The sequence below is a fragment of the Bufo gargarizans genome, chromosome 4, assembly GCF_014858855.1.
Source record: "Bufo gargarizans isolate SCDJY-AF-19 chromosome 4, ASM1485885v1, whole genome shotgun sequence".
Taxonomy (NCBI): domain Eukaryota; kingdom Metazoa; phylum Chordata; class Amphibia; order Anura; family Bufonidae; genus Bufo; species Bufo gargarizans.
In genome coordinates, this window is record NC_058083.1 from 215,779,432 (window position 1) to 215,796,782 (window position 17,351).

A 17,351-nucleotide genomic window follows, 5' to 3' on the forward strand; every position below is an offset into this window, starting at 1 on the left:
CAAAGGGGCCAATATGGAAAATCACAATACATTAGTAAGTGCCTTGCATTAAAGCAGTTATCCAACCCCTATAATACCCGGGCCCCTCATACAGGTAAGTCGGGACGGATCAGTTCGGCTCCGCACCGCCAGGCGGACACCAAAGGGCGGAATGGAGGCTGAACAGAGCCAAACTGATGCATTGTGAGCGGATCCGCATCCATTCAGAATGCATTGGGGCTAAACTGATCCGTTTGGGGCCGCTTTAAAGGGGTTCTGCAGTTTTTTTTTAAACTGATGATCTATCCGGGGGTCTGGGTGTCGGACCCCCGCCGATCAGATGCTGATGATCTATCTAAAGGATTTAAAAAAAAACACTGCAGAACCCCTTTAACTTTCTCTGCATGATAAATGCCACTTGCTGAAGTTAGACAACCCCTTTAATCTCTATTTTCTATCCCCCCCAATGTGTTCCGGCATTACAGTCTGCACATAGTGAGCGGTACAGTGAAATGCAGACTACAGAGTAGAGCAGGCCTGTCTCATCCTGAATAGGAACGCCTGCTGTCTGAGACGTCACCGCTGTGGAGGGCGAACTACATTTCCCATCAGCCTCTGCTCTTCCGGAGCGCATGACCTCCTTTCAAGCCTGCGCTCTGCCTATACCGGCCAACATGGCGACCTTCGTGGAGATCCTGAGGAGCGAGTTCCCGCAGCTGGACGCCGAGCTCCTTCAGTATGTGACCGGTAAGAGGAGGCGGCCTCGCCGGAGCAGTCAGTGGCACCACACACCGGTTACCCAGGCGTGCCTGGCAATGTAGTGGCCACACATGCGCCTGGCACTGATCTGGGTACACCGCCACGTATGCCGGCTACATGGGGTGACCGTGCCACTGGCTTCTGTGTGGCTGGAATACTGAGTGGCATCCGATCACACATCCACCAGCAGAGTATACACTGCTGCTTATAGCAGCCTGTATTCTGCAGATGGATTGGCAGGGCATTTGTGGAATGTATATATACACTACTACCATTTAATATATGGTGGAGGGTTTTTCAGTAAGTGACATACAGCAGAGTTCTATTCCTGCCCCTTGGAGGAGGTCAATTAGACAACTGTTCCCTGCAGACTATGTGAGGTATATCTGATCCGCCTGGTGTCCTTGTCACTCTCTGCAGTGTTTTCCAGATTTAATTTGTGGCCACGTTTAGGACCACGTATAGTCGTTCTCTTTATGAATGGATCCATAACACCTTTGATGGGTGGGTCTGTCAGGACTAAACCGCTTGCAGGCATGTCCAAACTGCGGCCCTCCAGCTGTTGCAAAACTACAACTCCCAGCATGCCCTAATAGCTGTAAGCTATCCAGGCATGCTGGGAGTTGTAGTTTTGCAACAGCTGGAGGGCCGCACTTTGGACATGCATGGCTTAAAGTAACGATCTGGTTCAAGAAAGAAAATAAGAACAGAACACTTACATGAGGCCCTCCTTTTCATCTTTTTCCCTTCAGATTTGTCAGTTCTCGGCCTTCGCTCCCGTCATCCACGATGGCCGCACCGGTTCTCGGACTTCCCGAGGCACACCACGCAGTTGGTAGCCTAGTAGACTTCCTGCTGCCCTTGGATTGGCCAGTACGCGAACAGTGCCAGCCAATCCCAGAGCAGGGCTGGAGAAGGAGGAAGCAGCGATACAGTGTGTACGGGGTAGTCTGAGAATTGTGGCCGTCGCGGATGACCGAAGAGGAGCCTGAGAATTCGCAGATCTGACATTAAAAAGATGGGAGTCGCCACGTTTTACCCAGTTAGGCGTCATACACAGGACCGTATTGTGGTCCCGTGTCCCATTCGCTTTGCAGACAAGAATTGCCGTTTCTATAAGAAGATTGCGACATGGATGGTGTCCATATTTAGCAGATTTGTGGTTTGCGGACCGCAAAACGGGTAAGGTGGTACAACAACTTTCTCTCCCATCATTACTTCAGTGCAACTCCATGGTCTTCTATGGGCTGCAGCCCCTGATAAAGAAGTGGTCCCCCACATCCAGTGTACACCAGTTCCTATGGCTATGAGGTTGTGTTGAAGGGTCCATCTCCAGCTACATTTTCTCCTCTCTCTCATGTTCCCATTTTCTCAAATGCCTACAACCTAGGTTTAGATGTATATAAATTGGGCCAATGTTAATCCTAATATCAAAGTGCAATGTCTACTATTCACCATTACTTTATCCCACCAGATGTCCTTGACAGTGGTCAATCTGACTTTGAATCGGAGAATGACTTGTTTGAGGCAGTTGGAGAACTTCTGCAGGATGTGTCTGGAGATACCAAAGATGATAATGACATCCGGGACATCTGTCAGAGGATGTACAGGACTATGCGGATGTGAGTATACCCTCATGAGCCCTCTTGGTACTTCAGTAAGGGTCCATTCACATGTCCGCAAATGGGTCGGCATCCGCTCCGCAATATCGGGAACGGGTGCGGACACATTAATTCTTAATGGGGAAGGAATGGATGTATCTGCATTTCTGGAGCGCAGCCCCGAACTTCCGGGCCGCAGCTCCGCAAAAAAGTAGAATATGTCCTATTCTTGTCAGCAAATGCGGACAAGAATAGGCAGTTCTATGGGGGGTGCCAGCCGGGTGTATAGCGGATCCGCAATACACTACAGACGTGTGAATGGACCCTAACACTTTTTATATATATATATATATATTCGATTATTTGAATAATCGATTAGTTGCCGATTAATTTCTACGATTAATCGGGAAAAACGACAAAATTACAAAACAGAGGTTTATATGATCTTACTTGAAAAATTATGTTCAAAGGCCATATTAAAACAAATTGTGGACGACACTATTATGGGGGATCTGTGGACGACACTATTATGGGGGATCTGTGGACGACACTATTATGGGGGATCTGTGGACGGCGCAGTTATGGGGGATCTGTGGACGGCGCAGTTATGGGGGATCTGTGGACGGCGCAGTTATGGGGGATCTGTGGACGGCGCAGTTATGGGGGATCTGTGGACGGCGCAGTTATGGGGGATCTGTGGACGGCGCAGTTATGGGGGATCTGTGGACGGCGCAGTTATGGGGGATCTGTGGACGGCGCAGTTATGGGGGATCTGTGGACGGCGCAGTTATGGGGGATCTGTGGACGGCGCAGTTATGGGGGATCTGTGGACGGCGCAGTTATGGGGGATCTGTGGACGGCGCAGTTATGGGGGATCTGTGGACGGCGCAGTTATGGGGGATCTGTGGACGGCGCAGTTATGGGGGATCTGTGGACGGCGCAGTTATGGGGGATCTGTGGACGGCGCAGTTATGGGGGATCTGTGGACGGCGCAGTTATGGGGGATCTGTGGACGGCGCAGTTATGGGGGATCTGTGGACGGCGCAGTTATGGGGGATCTGTGGACGGCGCAGTTATGGAGAGGGGGATATGTGCACGGCGCAGTTATGGAGAGGGGGATATGTGCACTGTTATGGGCATAACAGTGCACAGATCCCTTTCCTCATAACAGTGCACAGATCCCCCTCCCCATAGCAGTGCCATACACAGACCCCCCCCCCTCCTCCCCATAGCAGTGTTATACACAGACCCCCCCCTCCTCCCCATAGCAGTGCTATACACAGACCCCCCTCCCCATAGCAGTGCCATAGACAGATCCCTCCCCCCTCCCCATAGCAGTGCTATACACAGACCCCCCTCCCCATAGCAGTGCCATAGACAGATCCTCCCCCCTCCCCATAACAGCCCCGGCCCCGATGCTTATAAGTCGGACTAATCACTGCATCTTTATTTTACCTTTTTACAATGACGCTCCTGTAACAGCCAGGCAGCGGACGGCGGCGCAACGTCACTCACTCACGTGACACGCCTGCTCCGCCCACCTCATGAATGAAGAAGGTGGAGCAGGCGTGTCACGTGAGTGAGTGACGTTACGCCGCCGTCCGCTCTGCCTGGCTGTTACAGGAGCGTCATTGTAAAAAGGTAAAATAAAGATGCAGCGACCGCCCGCCCGCATAGCAACGAATCGGCGATTATTCGATAACTGGATTAGTCGAGAACGAATCCAGTTATCGAATATAATCGATTAATCGTTGCAGCCCTAATATATAATATATATATATACATACATACACACACACAGGCGGTAGAATGGTTTAATAAAAGAAGCATTACTCACCTTACCAATTCCCTGCACTGCTGTTCTGTTGCTTACTGGGTCCCATCCTCAACCAGTGATTGGCTGAGGAGGCATCTCCTGTGTGTTGAGCAGAGACCAGCAGGAACACCGTAAGCAAAGGAACCGCAGTGGGAGGGTGGTCATTGATGTAAATAATGCAGCATATTTTATTTATTTTTTAAATACCTATTCTGCCGTATATATAAAACATTCTATCCCGCTCGACCCAAACGTGAATACTTAAAAGGGTTTTCTGACATTTTTATACTGTTGACATCCTCTGGATAGGTCATCAGTATATGATTAGTGGGGGTCTGACACCTGGGACCCCCGCCGATCAGCTATTTTGAGGAGGCACCAAGCACAGCGCCATACATTTTATAGCAGCTGTGCTTGGTATCTCGCTCAGTCTCATTCACTTAAAGGGAATCTGTCACCTGCTTTTAGCATTTTAAGCTTTCAACATTGCCATGTTCAATGCGGATGAGTTGCTTCTAGACCTCGTGACACATGAGCGGATCATCACTCGGCCTAGGGAAAGCAGCAAGAAGACCGCGACCCTACTGCAAGCACCGGTGACTTCTCAAACAGCTGATCGACGGGGGGTCCCCCGTGTCGGACCTCTACCGATCAGATACTGATGACGTAGCCAGAGGATAGGTCATCAGTATAAAAATCTTGGAAAACCCCATTTAAAAAGTTCTGCTCATGGTTTCTCATATTTCGGTTATCATTGTAGAGGTGCAGCTTTGTCCCCACTGCCGAGGTGGTTTACGCTACGTTCGCAGATAGCGACCATGCTGTTTCATTGCTTTTCTGCCATTTTTCCATAATTAGCAGCTTTTACTGTGGAAATAACAGGGGTGGGCGGGTTATAAAGCTGAAGGGGTTCTGTTTTTCTGCACGGGATGTCATATAACTGTATCGCATTCTTCAATGTGCTCCAGGGAGAATAATCACGTCCCGTCACACGCGCAGGTTCTCCTAGATGCTCCTATCCAGCTCTCTCAGATAGCGGATTATGGTAAGACTATAAGAGCTGTCTTCTTACTCATCTATGCATGTCTCACTCCATTATTTGACAGATAGCCCCATGTTATATCTAGTGAAATTCGTATGTCGCCTTGCACATCACTGCCAGGAGGTTTGTTCTCCCACATATCATCTTTGATGTAAGGGAGGACTGGATCCCGGCAGAAGCACGACATGAAACATTTCTAAATGAAATAAAGGGGTATTTGTCCTTTAACTTCTGCACTCATATGATCCTCGTTTTGGTGAAGAAAGACATGTGGAAGAGTGGGTCTCGCAGACGCGATATGAAAAGGCCCCGATATGCACCCAATTTTTCAGGACAGCACTTGCAATAGGTGACATGGTGTAGAACACTGATCAGAGACAACCCGTTAGGGCAGGCATCCTCAAACTGCGTCCCTCCAGCTGTTGCAAAACTACAACTCCCAGCGTGCCCGGACAGCCTACAGGTATCGGCCTACAACAGGGCATTGTGGGAGTTGTAGTTTTACAACAGCTGAAGGGCCGCAGTTTGAGGATGCCTGCGTTACGGGCTACCCAGTTTGGGTTTTGTTTCTGAATGTTCTGTACTCTAGTCCAGTGTTTCCCAACCAGTGTGTCTCCAGCTGTTGAAAAACTACAACTCACAGCATGCCCGGACAGCCTTTGACTGTGCGGGTATGCTGGGAGTTGTAGTTTTGCAACAGCTGGAGGCACACTGGTTGGGAAACACTGCGTCTAGTCACTCCAATAATACAGAACACTTTAAAATCCTTCACCCACACCATCCCATTGATGCCTACTCAAAGGAACGGCACTGTATTTTATTTCACCTGGTTCCTCCTCTTTTGGATTGGTAGTGAGTGTTCGTATTCATAAAACTTTTGATATGTCATAGTGGCATAATAAAGGTTTTGATCAGTGGGAGTCTGAGTGTTGAGACCACCGCCGATCACTAGAAGGAGGAAAGAGAAGTGCTCGCATATCGCGCTCTCTCTTCACTGCAGGCGATGGAGTTCAGATGAGCTCATGGACTTTCTAAGAGTCTAAAAGATTGCCGTATGTGATACATCCACCGTTTTATGCTTGTCAGCACTTTCATGTTAAAGGACATTAACGAGATTTCAGCAATCAGTTTCTACCTGTTTTATATCAGGCATGGGCTCGCGTTAAGGCTTCTTTTTTCCTGTCTCTTAGATGTTGGTGGTGAGGTCTTGAGTGTCTTGTTAATGAAAAAGGACCAGTCTTCGGTAAGATACCTTTAATGTACCTTAATAAATATATTCGTTGAAGAGAGGAGGAGGAGAAGTTATGAGAGCTAATTATTAATGAATTATCCATGTTAAAGAGGTTCCCCAGGACCTTATGTAGCACCACAGCCTGTCCTGTTCATTGTGCTGGTTGGCCTGAGTCCTGGAGATTGGGCCCCTATTAATCAAATATTGATGGGGATACTCAACTGGTGGACTCTAGTCCAAATCGGGACCACTAATGCCAGCTGTCTAGACCCCTGCATGTCCTGATTTCAAGTGCTCCCTGCTCCACCAGTCAACCTGCCCCTGGCATTTCAGGGAGGTGCAGTGCAGTGGTGTCATCGCGCCTGATGCACTGAACCATAGACGGTCATAGCACAGCCTGGAACAGACCTGCTCCTCTTTGTTAGTCAGGGAAGGTGTGTGTTTAATTGTGAGGAGCACTTAAAGGGCATAACTCTGAGGGGGCACTTAAGGGGGTATCATACTGTGTGGGTGGCACCCAGGGATCATCCTGCTGTGAGGAGGCACTTCTAGTCCTCTTACTGCAAAGTGAGCACTAAGGGATCACTTAGTCACTAAGTCTTAGTGGATATCCTGCTGTGAGGGGGTCACTTAAAGGGGTTTTGTCACTTCAGCAAATAGCATTTATCATGAAGAGAAAGTTAATACAAGGCACTTACTAATGTATTGTGATTACCCGTATTGCTTCCTTTGCTGGCTGGATTCATTTTACTATCACGTTATACGCTGCTTGTTTACGACCACCCATCAATCCATCAGTGGTGGCCGTGCTTGCACAAGTTTCGGCCTCTCTGGTGGCCGGGACCATGGGAGCTCACGTAGGCTGGTGTTTTTTTCTATCTTTTTCTATACTGCTATGTTATATCTATATTTTGTTCAGAGTAGGTTTTCTGTTGTCACTTGAGATAACTAATCTCACCTCATTGTCAGAAAACCACAATTTTTACCTCCGAACCTGTATGTGTTTGGTACATACGAGCTTGTGTCTGAGTTTGTATGTGCCCCCTTTTTTTCCGGACTAACGTCATTGTTTTATCCCCAGACTGTTAATGTAAAGAAACTGGAAAAAGCAGAAGCCAAATTAAAAGCAAAACAAGAGAAACGCTCCGAGCGGGATACACAGAAAGGCAACGGGAATGTGTAAGTGTGAAGTTATTGGGGTCTCACATGTTTGAGTATGCTAACATGTCTCAGACTTGCCTATGGCAAATCTGATATGTACTTAACCCCTTCCATCCCAGCGCCATACATATACTGAGGAAGGAGGGGTTCTAAATATGGTGCCCGCTTGCGGGCGCAATAACCACCGGATCTCTGCTGTTTCAAAGCATCAATGTGCATTTCTTATGGAGCTGTAGGGCTCCATAAGATAACTGGAAATGCAGCTTAGATTGTAGTTCTATTAAACTACAGTGTAAGCCAAAAGCAATCAGAATATTGCATATTTTAGCCTCCTTTGCTAAAAATAAAAATAAAAAAAGATTAAAAAAAATGTTTCAAAATATAAAATGAAAATACGAAAACTCCTCCGGGACTCCAGGATTTGAGGCAGAAATCCAGGGCTGACACTCAGATTTCTGCCACGGATGTGCCAACAAATTCTCCATTCCTTTGCATTGGATCCAGAATGTTACCAGATTTAATGAGGATTTAGGCATGGTATACATGCCTAAATTATCATCAGATCCCGAGCTTGTGAACATAGCCTAGTTTTAATGCATGGGCTGCACACAGAAGCTATAACCATAAAAACAACTTAATACTAAAGCTACTTACTATATTTTGGTGTTTTTGTTTTTGTCTCGCAATGCATGCAGGGTAATGGAAGAAGCTTCAGCGAGTCAAGCTGGCAACAAAAAGGAAAACCGAATTGAATCTAGTGGCAAGAACAAGTCATATGATATTAGAATTGAAAACTTTGATGTGTCATTTGGAGAGAGGTGATTATACAGAAGACAGTACAAGCCTAAAGGACCTAATACGTTTATAAATTGTATAGTTATACATACCCTTAACTTGTCATCACAGGGTCCTTTTGACAGGTGCTGAGTTGCATTTGGCATCAGGGCGGCGATTTGGTTTAGTGGGCAGAAATGGTCTGGGTAAGACAACATTACTGAAGATGCTTGCAAGTCGCAGTCTTCGTGTTCCCTCCCACATAAGCATCCTACACGTGGAGCAAGAGGTGGCAGGAGATGACACTCCAGCACTGCAAAGTGTACTAGAATGTGATACGTTACGTGAGAGTCTTCTGAAAGAGGAGCGAGAACTTAATGCACGAATCAGTGCTGGAAAGTAAGTGAATGTAAATGCTTAAATGGGTTTCACTGGATTAGAAAAACATGGCTGCCTTCTTCCAGGAACAGTGCCACACCTGTCCAGAGGTTGTGCATTCATTTATGTGAGAGCTGAGCTGCAATAACAGACATAACCCATGGACGTGTGTTTCTAGTCCTGGGCGACACCAATGAGGGCAATTTTAAAGGATAATGTAGCTTAGAGGTACAAAACGTCTGCTAAATATATTTTGTTGAATGTTCTATGCAGAAAGGACTGTAAAGTAGATCATAAAATGTCTTTTGTCAAAACTTTCTTTGAAAAGGACTTAAAGTTTTATATCATTTTTCAGAATAAGATGCCATGTGTATGCATGAGTAATATCCCTATATGTGATGATTATCATGTCTGCCAATAGACTACACATAGAGAAGTACTGAACAGTATAGATGTGAAGAAAGCACCTGGGGTGATATATAGCACTTCGGCTGTTGTCATGGGAGTGATACTGATTGTCTCAGGATCTGTTCAGGATAAAACTGATGGTTTTGCACACCAGTTCTTTCTGCGATTGTGTTCAGTGTGTGTGGTTTTTCCATCTGGATTGCATGCGTTTTTTTTTTTCACTTGTGTAGAAAAATTGAAGAATAACAATTTAAATGTCCTAGCAAAATCTGTGAAAAAGGGATTGCATCTGGATGCTTTCAGTTTTTTTTATTTTTTACACAAGCATCGTTCACTTCAATGGAGCCGGAGCTGCAAGAAAAAACGCACAATATAGAACATTCTGTGATTTTATTAATATTTTTACACAATTGATGCGTGAAAAACGTGTGCACAGACCCATTGAAATTAATTAAGTCAAGGATGCTACACATTCATAATGGGCATCGCATCCAGACAGAAAACCCTCTGATGTGAAAGAGACCTGACTATTGGATACTGAATCATGGAAGTACTATCCCCCTGAACTTCCTCCCTCCTAGTCTCCCTCTACATAGAGGCAGACCGTCTAGACAGATTTCTTACAAATTTCTGAGAAAATGAAATGTTAGTTTAAAAAAGGAAGGGGATTAAGGCAACAACAGATAACTGGAGAACATGACATTTTTCTCTGATAAGATATAGAACAAAGTTCTTGTTTTTTTTTGTCTGTGCTATTGATTTATGCAAAGCTGTTAGTCACCTGTCTTTAGAATAGTTCATCAATATCTGATTGGTGGGTGCCCAGCACCCTGCCAATCAGCAGCTTGACGAGACCACTGTGCTCTGGTGAGTGCGGCGGCCTTTTCCTGGGCCGTTGACGTCATGTTCATCGGTCGCATGACCTACGTGCAGCTCAGTGCTATTAAAATGAATGGGCCTGGATTGCAATCCCAAGCACAGCTACTATACAGTGAACGGCACTGTGCTGGGTATGCTGTGAGGAGGCCACAACGCTCACCGGAGCTCTGTGGCCTCTTAAAACAGCTGATAGGTGGCTGTGCCAGGTGTCGGACCCCCTCCAAGCAGGTATTGATGACCTATCCTGAAGGTAGGTCATCAGTATTCCAATCCTGGGAACCTCCTTTAACTCTGGTTGATTTGGGCAATTTTATGTCACATCTCTGTCTGCACTGAAGTACATAGATCTTTATAATGTGTTTTGGTGTCTGCATACTGTTAAAATGTATTTCCTCTTTCCAGGGGAGATGGTTCAGAGAGCGTCCGCCTGTCCGAAATCTATGCAAAACTGGAAGAAATAGAGGCAGATAAAGCACCTGCCAGGTACAGTGTCATATAGCGTACGTTTATTTCTCCACGTTGTTTCTTTCTTGGTCCAGAATAATTTCCTTTTTATGTCTGTTTTTCCTCCTCAGAGCCTCCGTGATCCTTGCAGGACTGGGATTTAAACACACTATGCAGCAGCAATTGACCAAGTGAGTGGCATTAACCCCTTTTTATGCCTGATGCACTTGAGTGTTGTAAAAATCGTTTTAATTGATGCTGTCAAGGAGGGAGGGGGACTCTTTCCTAGTGCAGTTGTGAGTAATTATAGTATGGTTTTTCATACCTCCAGGACATGTTATAGCTAGTAGTGCTAACTCAAAATCTGGGCTTACTTATCCAGATCGTCATGTAGATTTAATTTTTTTCCCCTAAAGCTGATTGTCTTATCTTTTTAACTGTTACCTAACACTTCTCTGCTGTCAGGGAATTCTCTGGTGGATGGCGTATGAGGTTGGCACTGGCACGGGCTCTGTTTGGCAGGTACTGTATCACATAAGTTGTATAAAGATAAGTTGTGCCATTCTGTACGTTTTCATATTATTCCTTAACACCTCCTGCCTCTGTCACCCAAAGCATGCCAGTACTGTTTGGCACTGGGTTTGTGATTAGTACTGGGTTTTAAATACAGAAGGTTTCCATACACTGCCATGAAAACTATTGTAAGGACTGCATGGAGGTGAAGAGGGGGCTGGGATACATGATGTGTAAGTGATCTGCAGACATAGGAGACCTATAGTCTTGTCCCCCCTGCCCTGCCTTATATGCTCTCACATCTACACGGGTCTACACCAACCATTGGTGGGACCATTGTTCTTATCTGCGATCTATTAAATTAAATAGTCCCCCCTTGGAATGTGTGATTTCAGAGTGCAAAGGAGTGCCCTTCGTGTCACCTAATTCTCCTATAAGCTTCCCAGTGACTTCACCTTTCTGTATCCGTATTCCCTCAGTCATTGCACACTTTTACATCTCCATAGTCCTCATTGTCACTACCCACCACAATATCCCCCCCCCCCCATCTGCATAACTGATTAACCCCTTACCCCTGAAAAGTAATTATATTTACAGTTGCCTTTCTTGTGACTTCTCCGCACACCTCTCCTTACTGTATTCTGTCCCCCTGTCAATAAATCTGACCACAGTTTACACTTACGGTTACTTATTTTCCCATCCTTCCCCACCGAAATGGTCCAGTGTATACTGTTGATTACACAAGATGGGCAGCACTGGGCAATTAAACGGGTCATGCCATGATTGATGTGAAAAATGAGACCTCATATTGTACATGATAGTATTTTTCTAAGGCCACTTGCACACCTGCGCTTTGCATTCCTGCAGGCTGTTCTCAGATGGAACAGCCTGCCGGGATGAATTGGATCCGGCACAGCCGGAAGCAAACGCGTTGTCTTCTGGGCCCATTGAAATATAATGGGATTTGGCTAACATTGCATTCCCTTCTGGATGACAAGTGGAGGAACATCCGGACACAAACCATGCTGCGTTTATGTCTACACGATTTTCTGTTTGCCTGCCGGAACAGGCTACCAGACATCTGCTAATGCGGATGTGAAGGTATCCTAACAAAGCTAGAAGCAGAAAAAAAGAAAAAAAACTAAGAAAAATGTTTGCACAGCTCACCCAAAGTCCACATTGTCCAAAACCTCCCAATAAGTAGCAAGGTTGCACAGATGAGTCCCCCGGATCTGGGGTGATGAACAGCTTCAATTTCAAATTTAGATGGATCGAACGCCTTAAATTAAATCATAACTTTTATTCAGGTCAGATTAAAAACTTCATGGTTTCCTCGGAGGACACCATGGAGTTTTTAGTCTGACCTGAATAAAAGTTATGTGTTAATTTAAGGCGTTAATTTAAGGCGTTTGAAATTAAAGCTAGAACCAGCCCTGTACCTTCCCATTGATTGCTCCATTTGTTTTGCTAGATTTATTTTTGGCTAGCCGCTCAGAGGGCATGTTCTCTCTCGAGGTGTGTCCTTTCTGGTGCAGAGCTATCTCACAGTAACTGACGCAGCTTCTAACAGAGGATGTGGTTGATTGCTTACAAAGATTTAAATTGAGCATGTGCGACCACCTCAGCGAGGTGGACGGAGAAATAAGAATAAAGCAACCAGCGGTTGGTGGTGCGATACAGATGCGTTTTATTGAATAGCTCAGTAGTTATACTAAATTTGAATTACTTGTAATAACAAAGGTATTCAGATCCAGGTGCTGGTTTGAAAAATTTAGAATATCTTTTGTGGCACAACCCCTTTACCAGTTAAGTCCTGGGGAACTTCCGAGTGACTTACAACTGCTTGGTTTTCTTATGTTGAGGGTGAGGGGACATAGGAAGGGGTCCCCGTAGTGTGCAACCAGTGAACAATATCAAGTGAATGACTTGCAAAAGGTGGACGGCAGGATGTGGAGGAGTGATGGTGGAAGCTGTGCAGCGTCCTTTCCTACATGAGCTAATAGCAGCCCATGCAGGATCCAGAACTGCTGCACAACCACAATAGATCAGCACAGATGCTCACGGGCCGCCTGTAATGGCGAAGTGTATTGCTGTACAGCAGTCCTGGCTCCTGCTCATACTACTGCGCGCACACTCGCACAGCGCAGAGTTGGACAAGGAGGAAACGGTGTTTGACCCTGAGCAGTGCCGCCTAAAGTAAAATGGTCAAGAAGCTAACCTAAATCCGGTAAACCTTATTGCATTTATTACGTTGTTATTATCTCCCATTCTGCTGCATCTTGCAGCTATTTGCCTGGCCAGACTAATTACTGTAACCAGAAGGAAGCAAGCAGGTACCGCAAAGTCACAAACCAAATTAGAAGTGTCACCACAGTCCAAAAAAATGCATCAAAATAAGCCACTAACACACTGGATCTGTTCAAATACGAGCATGCTGAGCAGCAGCCCAATGCACCTCGAGGTCCCCTCAGATGTGCCCCCATGCAAGGGAGGACACAGATGGTCATCTCCTCCCAAAAACTTCCCGTAAGCACCAAAACCATGCTGGCTCTCTCCCACCAAAAGCATGGCTGGTGCCAATTTGCAAAATTCAATTTTGCGATTCGGCAAGAAACATTGGCAGCCTCAAAGTTTCGTTAATTGTCCAGCCCTAGGGGTATGATGTTTTCTTTGTAATGGATGCTCACGGGTGCATTACAAACATGGTGCTGATCGGGGTAAGCAAAATGTGAATGAAAGGAAAAGGTTCTGATGAACAATACCTTCATGTAAATCGTCCCTTCTCTTTCTCTCTCTAGGCCTGACCTGCTTTTGCTGGATGGTAAATATTCTGCTAGTTTGATTCTATTTGAAACGTTAGATTTAGTTTTTTACCTTCTTTTTTACTTTGTGTGTTATATTTTTACAGAACCTACCAACATGTTAGATGTGCGTGCTATCTTATGGTTGGAAAACTACTTGCAGGTCTGTGTGCATAATCTTATGTTTCCCATCCATCTTCAAATATGGAGAGCAGCTTGGAAGACATGTGTATCTTTCACTTGCAGACATGGCCTTCCACAATCCTAGTTGTCTCCCATGACCGTAATTTCCTGAATGCAGTTGCAACAGACATTTTGCATCTGCATAGTCAGCGCTTGGAGGCTTACCGCGGCAACTTTGAAAGCTTTTTGAAAACGAAGGAAGAGCGCCTGAAGAGTCAGCAGAGGGAATATGAGGCCCAGCATCAGTATCGGGAACATATACAGGTGATCATGAGAAGCCTTTCTGTAGAAATTGGTGAGGAGTACTCTTATGCTGTAATTAGAGTGTGGGTGATCTTGACAGTTTTTTTTGGTACATATACACTTTATAGGTGTTTATTGATCGATTTCGATATAATGCCAATCGGGCTTCCCAAGTGCAGAGTAAGATTAAACTCCTGGAAAAACTGTAAGTCTTACTCCTTTTTTGGGGGAGGGATCCGATAAGAAGTCACTATTGCTAATCTTGGTCCTTTTTTCCCTTCTTGTAGGCCAGAGTTAAAGCCTTTAGAAAAGGAGTCTGAGGTGATATTGAGGTATGGACACCTATTCATTCCCATTCTACTTTGGCATTTTTTTTCTATAGTAGACTAATAGTCTAATAATAGACTATTTTTTTCTATAATAGATCGTATAAGGGTTCCCTTTTTCTGCCGACAGGTTTCCTGATGGCTTTGAAAAGTTTTCTCCGCCAATCTTGCAGTTGGATGAGGTTGATTTCTGGTATTCTCCAGATCAGCCAATTTTCAAGAATCTTTCTGTGTCTGCAGATCTGGAGTCTCGAATCTGTGTGGTAAGAGCCCATGAGCCAATATCTATATATCACTATATTGTAGAATTACACAAACAGCACTGCAGGGTTTTTTCATCTAAAGACTCTAATTCAGACTATATCAGCTGTTATGTTACTCGCTGATGAAGTGTTCTAGAAATGTCAGGAGAAACTCTAGTGGCATTCTTCATAGGCCTCATGCACACGACCGTTGTGTGCATCCGTGGCCTTTGTCCCGTTTAACGTGTTTTTCTGCGGTCCCATTGACTTTCAATGGGCCCGTGGAAAAATCGGAAACTGCACCGTTTGGCAGCCGCGTCCGTGTTTCCTGGCCGTGAAAAAAATATGACCTGTCCTATTTTTTTTTTTCACGGCCAACGGTTCACGGACCCATTCAAGTCAATGGGTCCGTGAAAATCACGGATGCACACAAGATTGTCATCCGCATCCGTGATCCGTGTCCGTTTTTTTCCTATCATTTCAATGGCAAACTTAACTTGGATTTTGAATAAGGTTTGAGAGATCCGCTCACCTCTGTAACCCTCAAGGTAGGTGCACCAAACAAGATTTGAGATCACCCCTCAAAAAGTAGTTAAATTGTGAATTAAGTATGGATGGGCACTCATATAAGGAGGTATAGGACACACTTTAATGTTACAATAATTGATAATAAAAGATACAGTTCATACATAATTTTTTTTTCGTTAAATAACACACAATCCTGGCTTGAAACTGAAGCTGGCAGTCCAAACAACCAAGTTGTATAACTGGTGGTTACTCCTAATTACAGGAAAAACGGAGGTTGTTCGGACGGCAAGTCTCTGCTACGCCAGGCAAAATAGTTATATAAAATACGTATATAAAAAATGCTTAACACATTTGGCTAAACAGAATAAAAATTCATTAGTATGGTCCTATATAGGGGAAAGCAAAAAATGGATGCTTATTTGACACTGGGTATTTGTCTCAATAGGTTTTGACCTGCATCTGGAGATGTTGTTTCACATATGTAGCAGTCTCTATAGGAAAGATGGGCTTCCTTTTTTTAACTGTTGCTATACTTGTATCAAAGTTCTGTCTTTGAATGCAAATTATGTTTTTCCTCTTACTGCTTGAATATGGTGGTTTGACAAGTTTGACCCACTATGTGGGCTTACCTTCACCTGCGTGCCTCTGTTCGTTCGGTGGGTTTGCGGTCCACAGTATCTGCCGGCGTCCCGGCTCTGAAGTTCACCGCGTCCCACGTGTCTCTCAGCTGGCTTGCAGGGTTTGAGTCAGTAGGAGGATCAGTAGGAAGATCGCCCGACGCAGGTTAATGACGTCTCAGGGTTTCTGTCCTTACGGAATAAGACCGTTCTTTTTTCTTTCTTTGTTCTTTATAGTGCACTCTTTATTCATAGGTCATCTGTAGTTCAGGGTATTCCGCCAGACGCGTTTCGAGGAGACGCTGTCCTCTTCCTCAGTGGCATACCCCAAATCTTACAACGGTCTCAATTTATACTAACTTTCGATCTGTTTCAAAGCCCGATCTGGATTTTAATTGTGTCTCAAAAAAACCCGGTCTGGATCTGTTTTTTGTTCCATATTTTATTTGCGTTTTTGCTGCGGTTCTTTTTCCTAGGTTATTTTCTTAGTCTTTCTTATACATTTGAATGGTAGGCTGTTAAACCTCATCTCAACATGATTTCTCATACATTTTTTCTTCCTATTTACCCATATACAGGTTTTTCTTTTGTAAAAAATCAATCAGCATTTTCTAAAAGACGTTATATAAACAAATTCAATTAAAATAAATAAATACATACGAATTTTACAGCTTTGATATTTCCTCTTTGTCAGCAGGTACTCATAGATACATTTATAGGAAAAAAAAAAACGCATATGCGGTTTTATTGCGTTTTTTTGGGAATTGCCTGCATTTTGGTTCTTGGGAATCCCAGATTGTTCAAATTCATAAGGGGCCAATTTGGATGTTTCATACATTCAGTTTTCCTAAATATCTTTCATCCTCTCTCTTAAATGTAGATATAGAAGGGAGAGGGTGGCCTATGTGGGGTGGAGGGGGAGTTGCAGTGCTGGAAAACAGCCAAACTTGCAACTCTCCATCAACGCCCACACAGAACACCCATATCTATAAGAAGCCGAATATTTCTAATTCGGCATTTAAGCCTCTTGGTAACATGCTACCGAATTCATTAATTTTTCTCGATTCTGCCCGCGATAGTCTTTCAATTTGGTTGCCTCCCCGCCAATGTTTCTCAACCTTCTCCAGTGCCGTAAAGGAGAGACCCCTAGGGTCTTGATTGTGTGCATCCTTGAAGTGTCTGGACAGCGAATGTTTATCATAACCTTTACTGATATTATTCAGGTGTTCTGCTATCCTGACCTTCAAGGTGCGTTTAGTTCTCCCTATATATTGTCTTTGACAAGGGCACTGGACTAGGTATATGACATTATTAGAATTACAGGTGAGAAAATGTTTGATTGTCATTGCGTGGGAGATCTGTGTAGAGACGACTGATGTGGTTTTTCTCGGGAATTTAGTTTTTTTACATCCCAGGCATTTTCCAC

The 17,351-nt window shown here is 44.7% G+C and overlaps 1 protein-coding gene across 1 annotated transcript in view; it reads left to right on the forward strand.

The window, feature by feature from the left end:
• The first annotated feature begins 608 nt into the window (after window positions 1-608).
• Window positions 609-17,351, forward strand: part of ABCF3 (ATP binding cassette subfamily F member 3) — a 39,776-nt gene continuing 23,033 nt past the window's right edge. Inside the window, exons 1-16 of the mRNA XM_044290680.1 lie at window positions 609-726; window positions 2,213-2,360; window positions 5,124-5,200; window positions 6,388-6,440; window positions 7,510-7,607; window positions 8,285-8,407; window positions 8,496-8,762; window positions 10,431-10,511; window positions 10,604-10,663; window positions 10,938-10,994; window positions 13,784-13,806; window positions 13,894-13,949; window positions 14,033-14,233; window positions 14,341-14,417; window positions 14,500-14,544; window positions 14,669-14,801. Of these exons, the coding sequence (XP_044146615.1) occupies window positions 612-726; window positions 2,213-2,360; window positions 5,124-5,200; window positions 6,388-6,440; window positions 7,510-7,607; window positions 8,285-8,407; window positions 8,496-8,762; window positions 10,431-10,511; window positions 10,604-10,663; window positions 10,938-10,994; window positions 13,784-13,806; window positions 13,894-13,949; window positions 14,033-14,233; window positions 14,341-14,417; window positions 14,500-14,544; window positions 14,669-14,801 (1,614 nt within the window). The 5' untranslated portion in view covers window positions 609-611. The remainder of the gene's footprint in view (window positions 727-2,212; window positions 2,361-5,123; window positions 5,201-6,387; window positions 6,441-7,509; window positions 7,608-8,284; window positions 8,408-8,495; window positions 8,763-10,430; window positions 10,512-10,603; window positions 10,664-10,937; window positions 10,995-13,783; window positions 13,807-13,893; window positions 13,950-14,032; window positions 14,234-14,340; window positions 14,418-14,499; window positions 14,545-14,668; window positions 14,802-17,351) is intronic.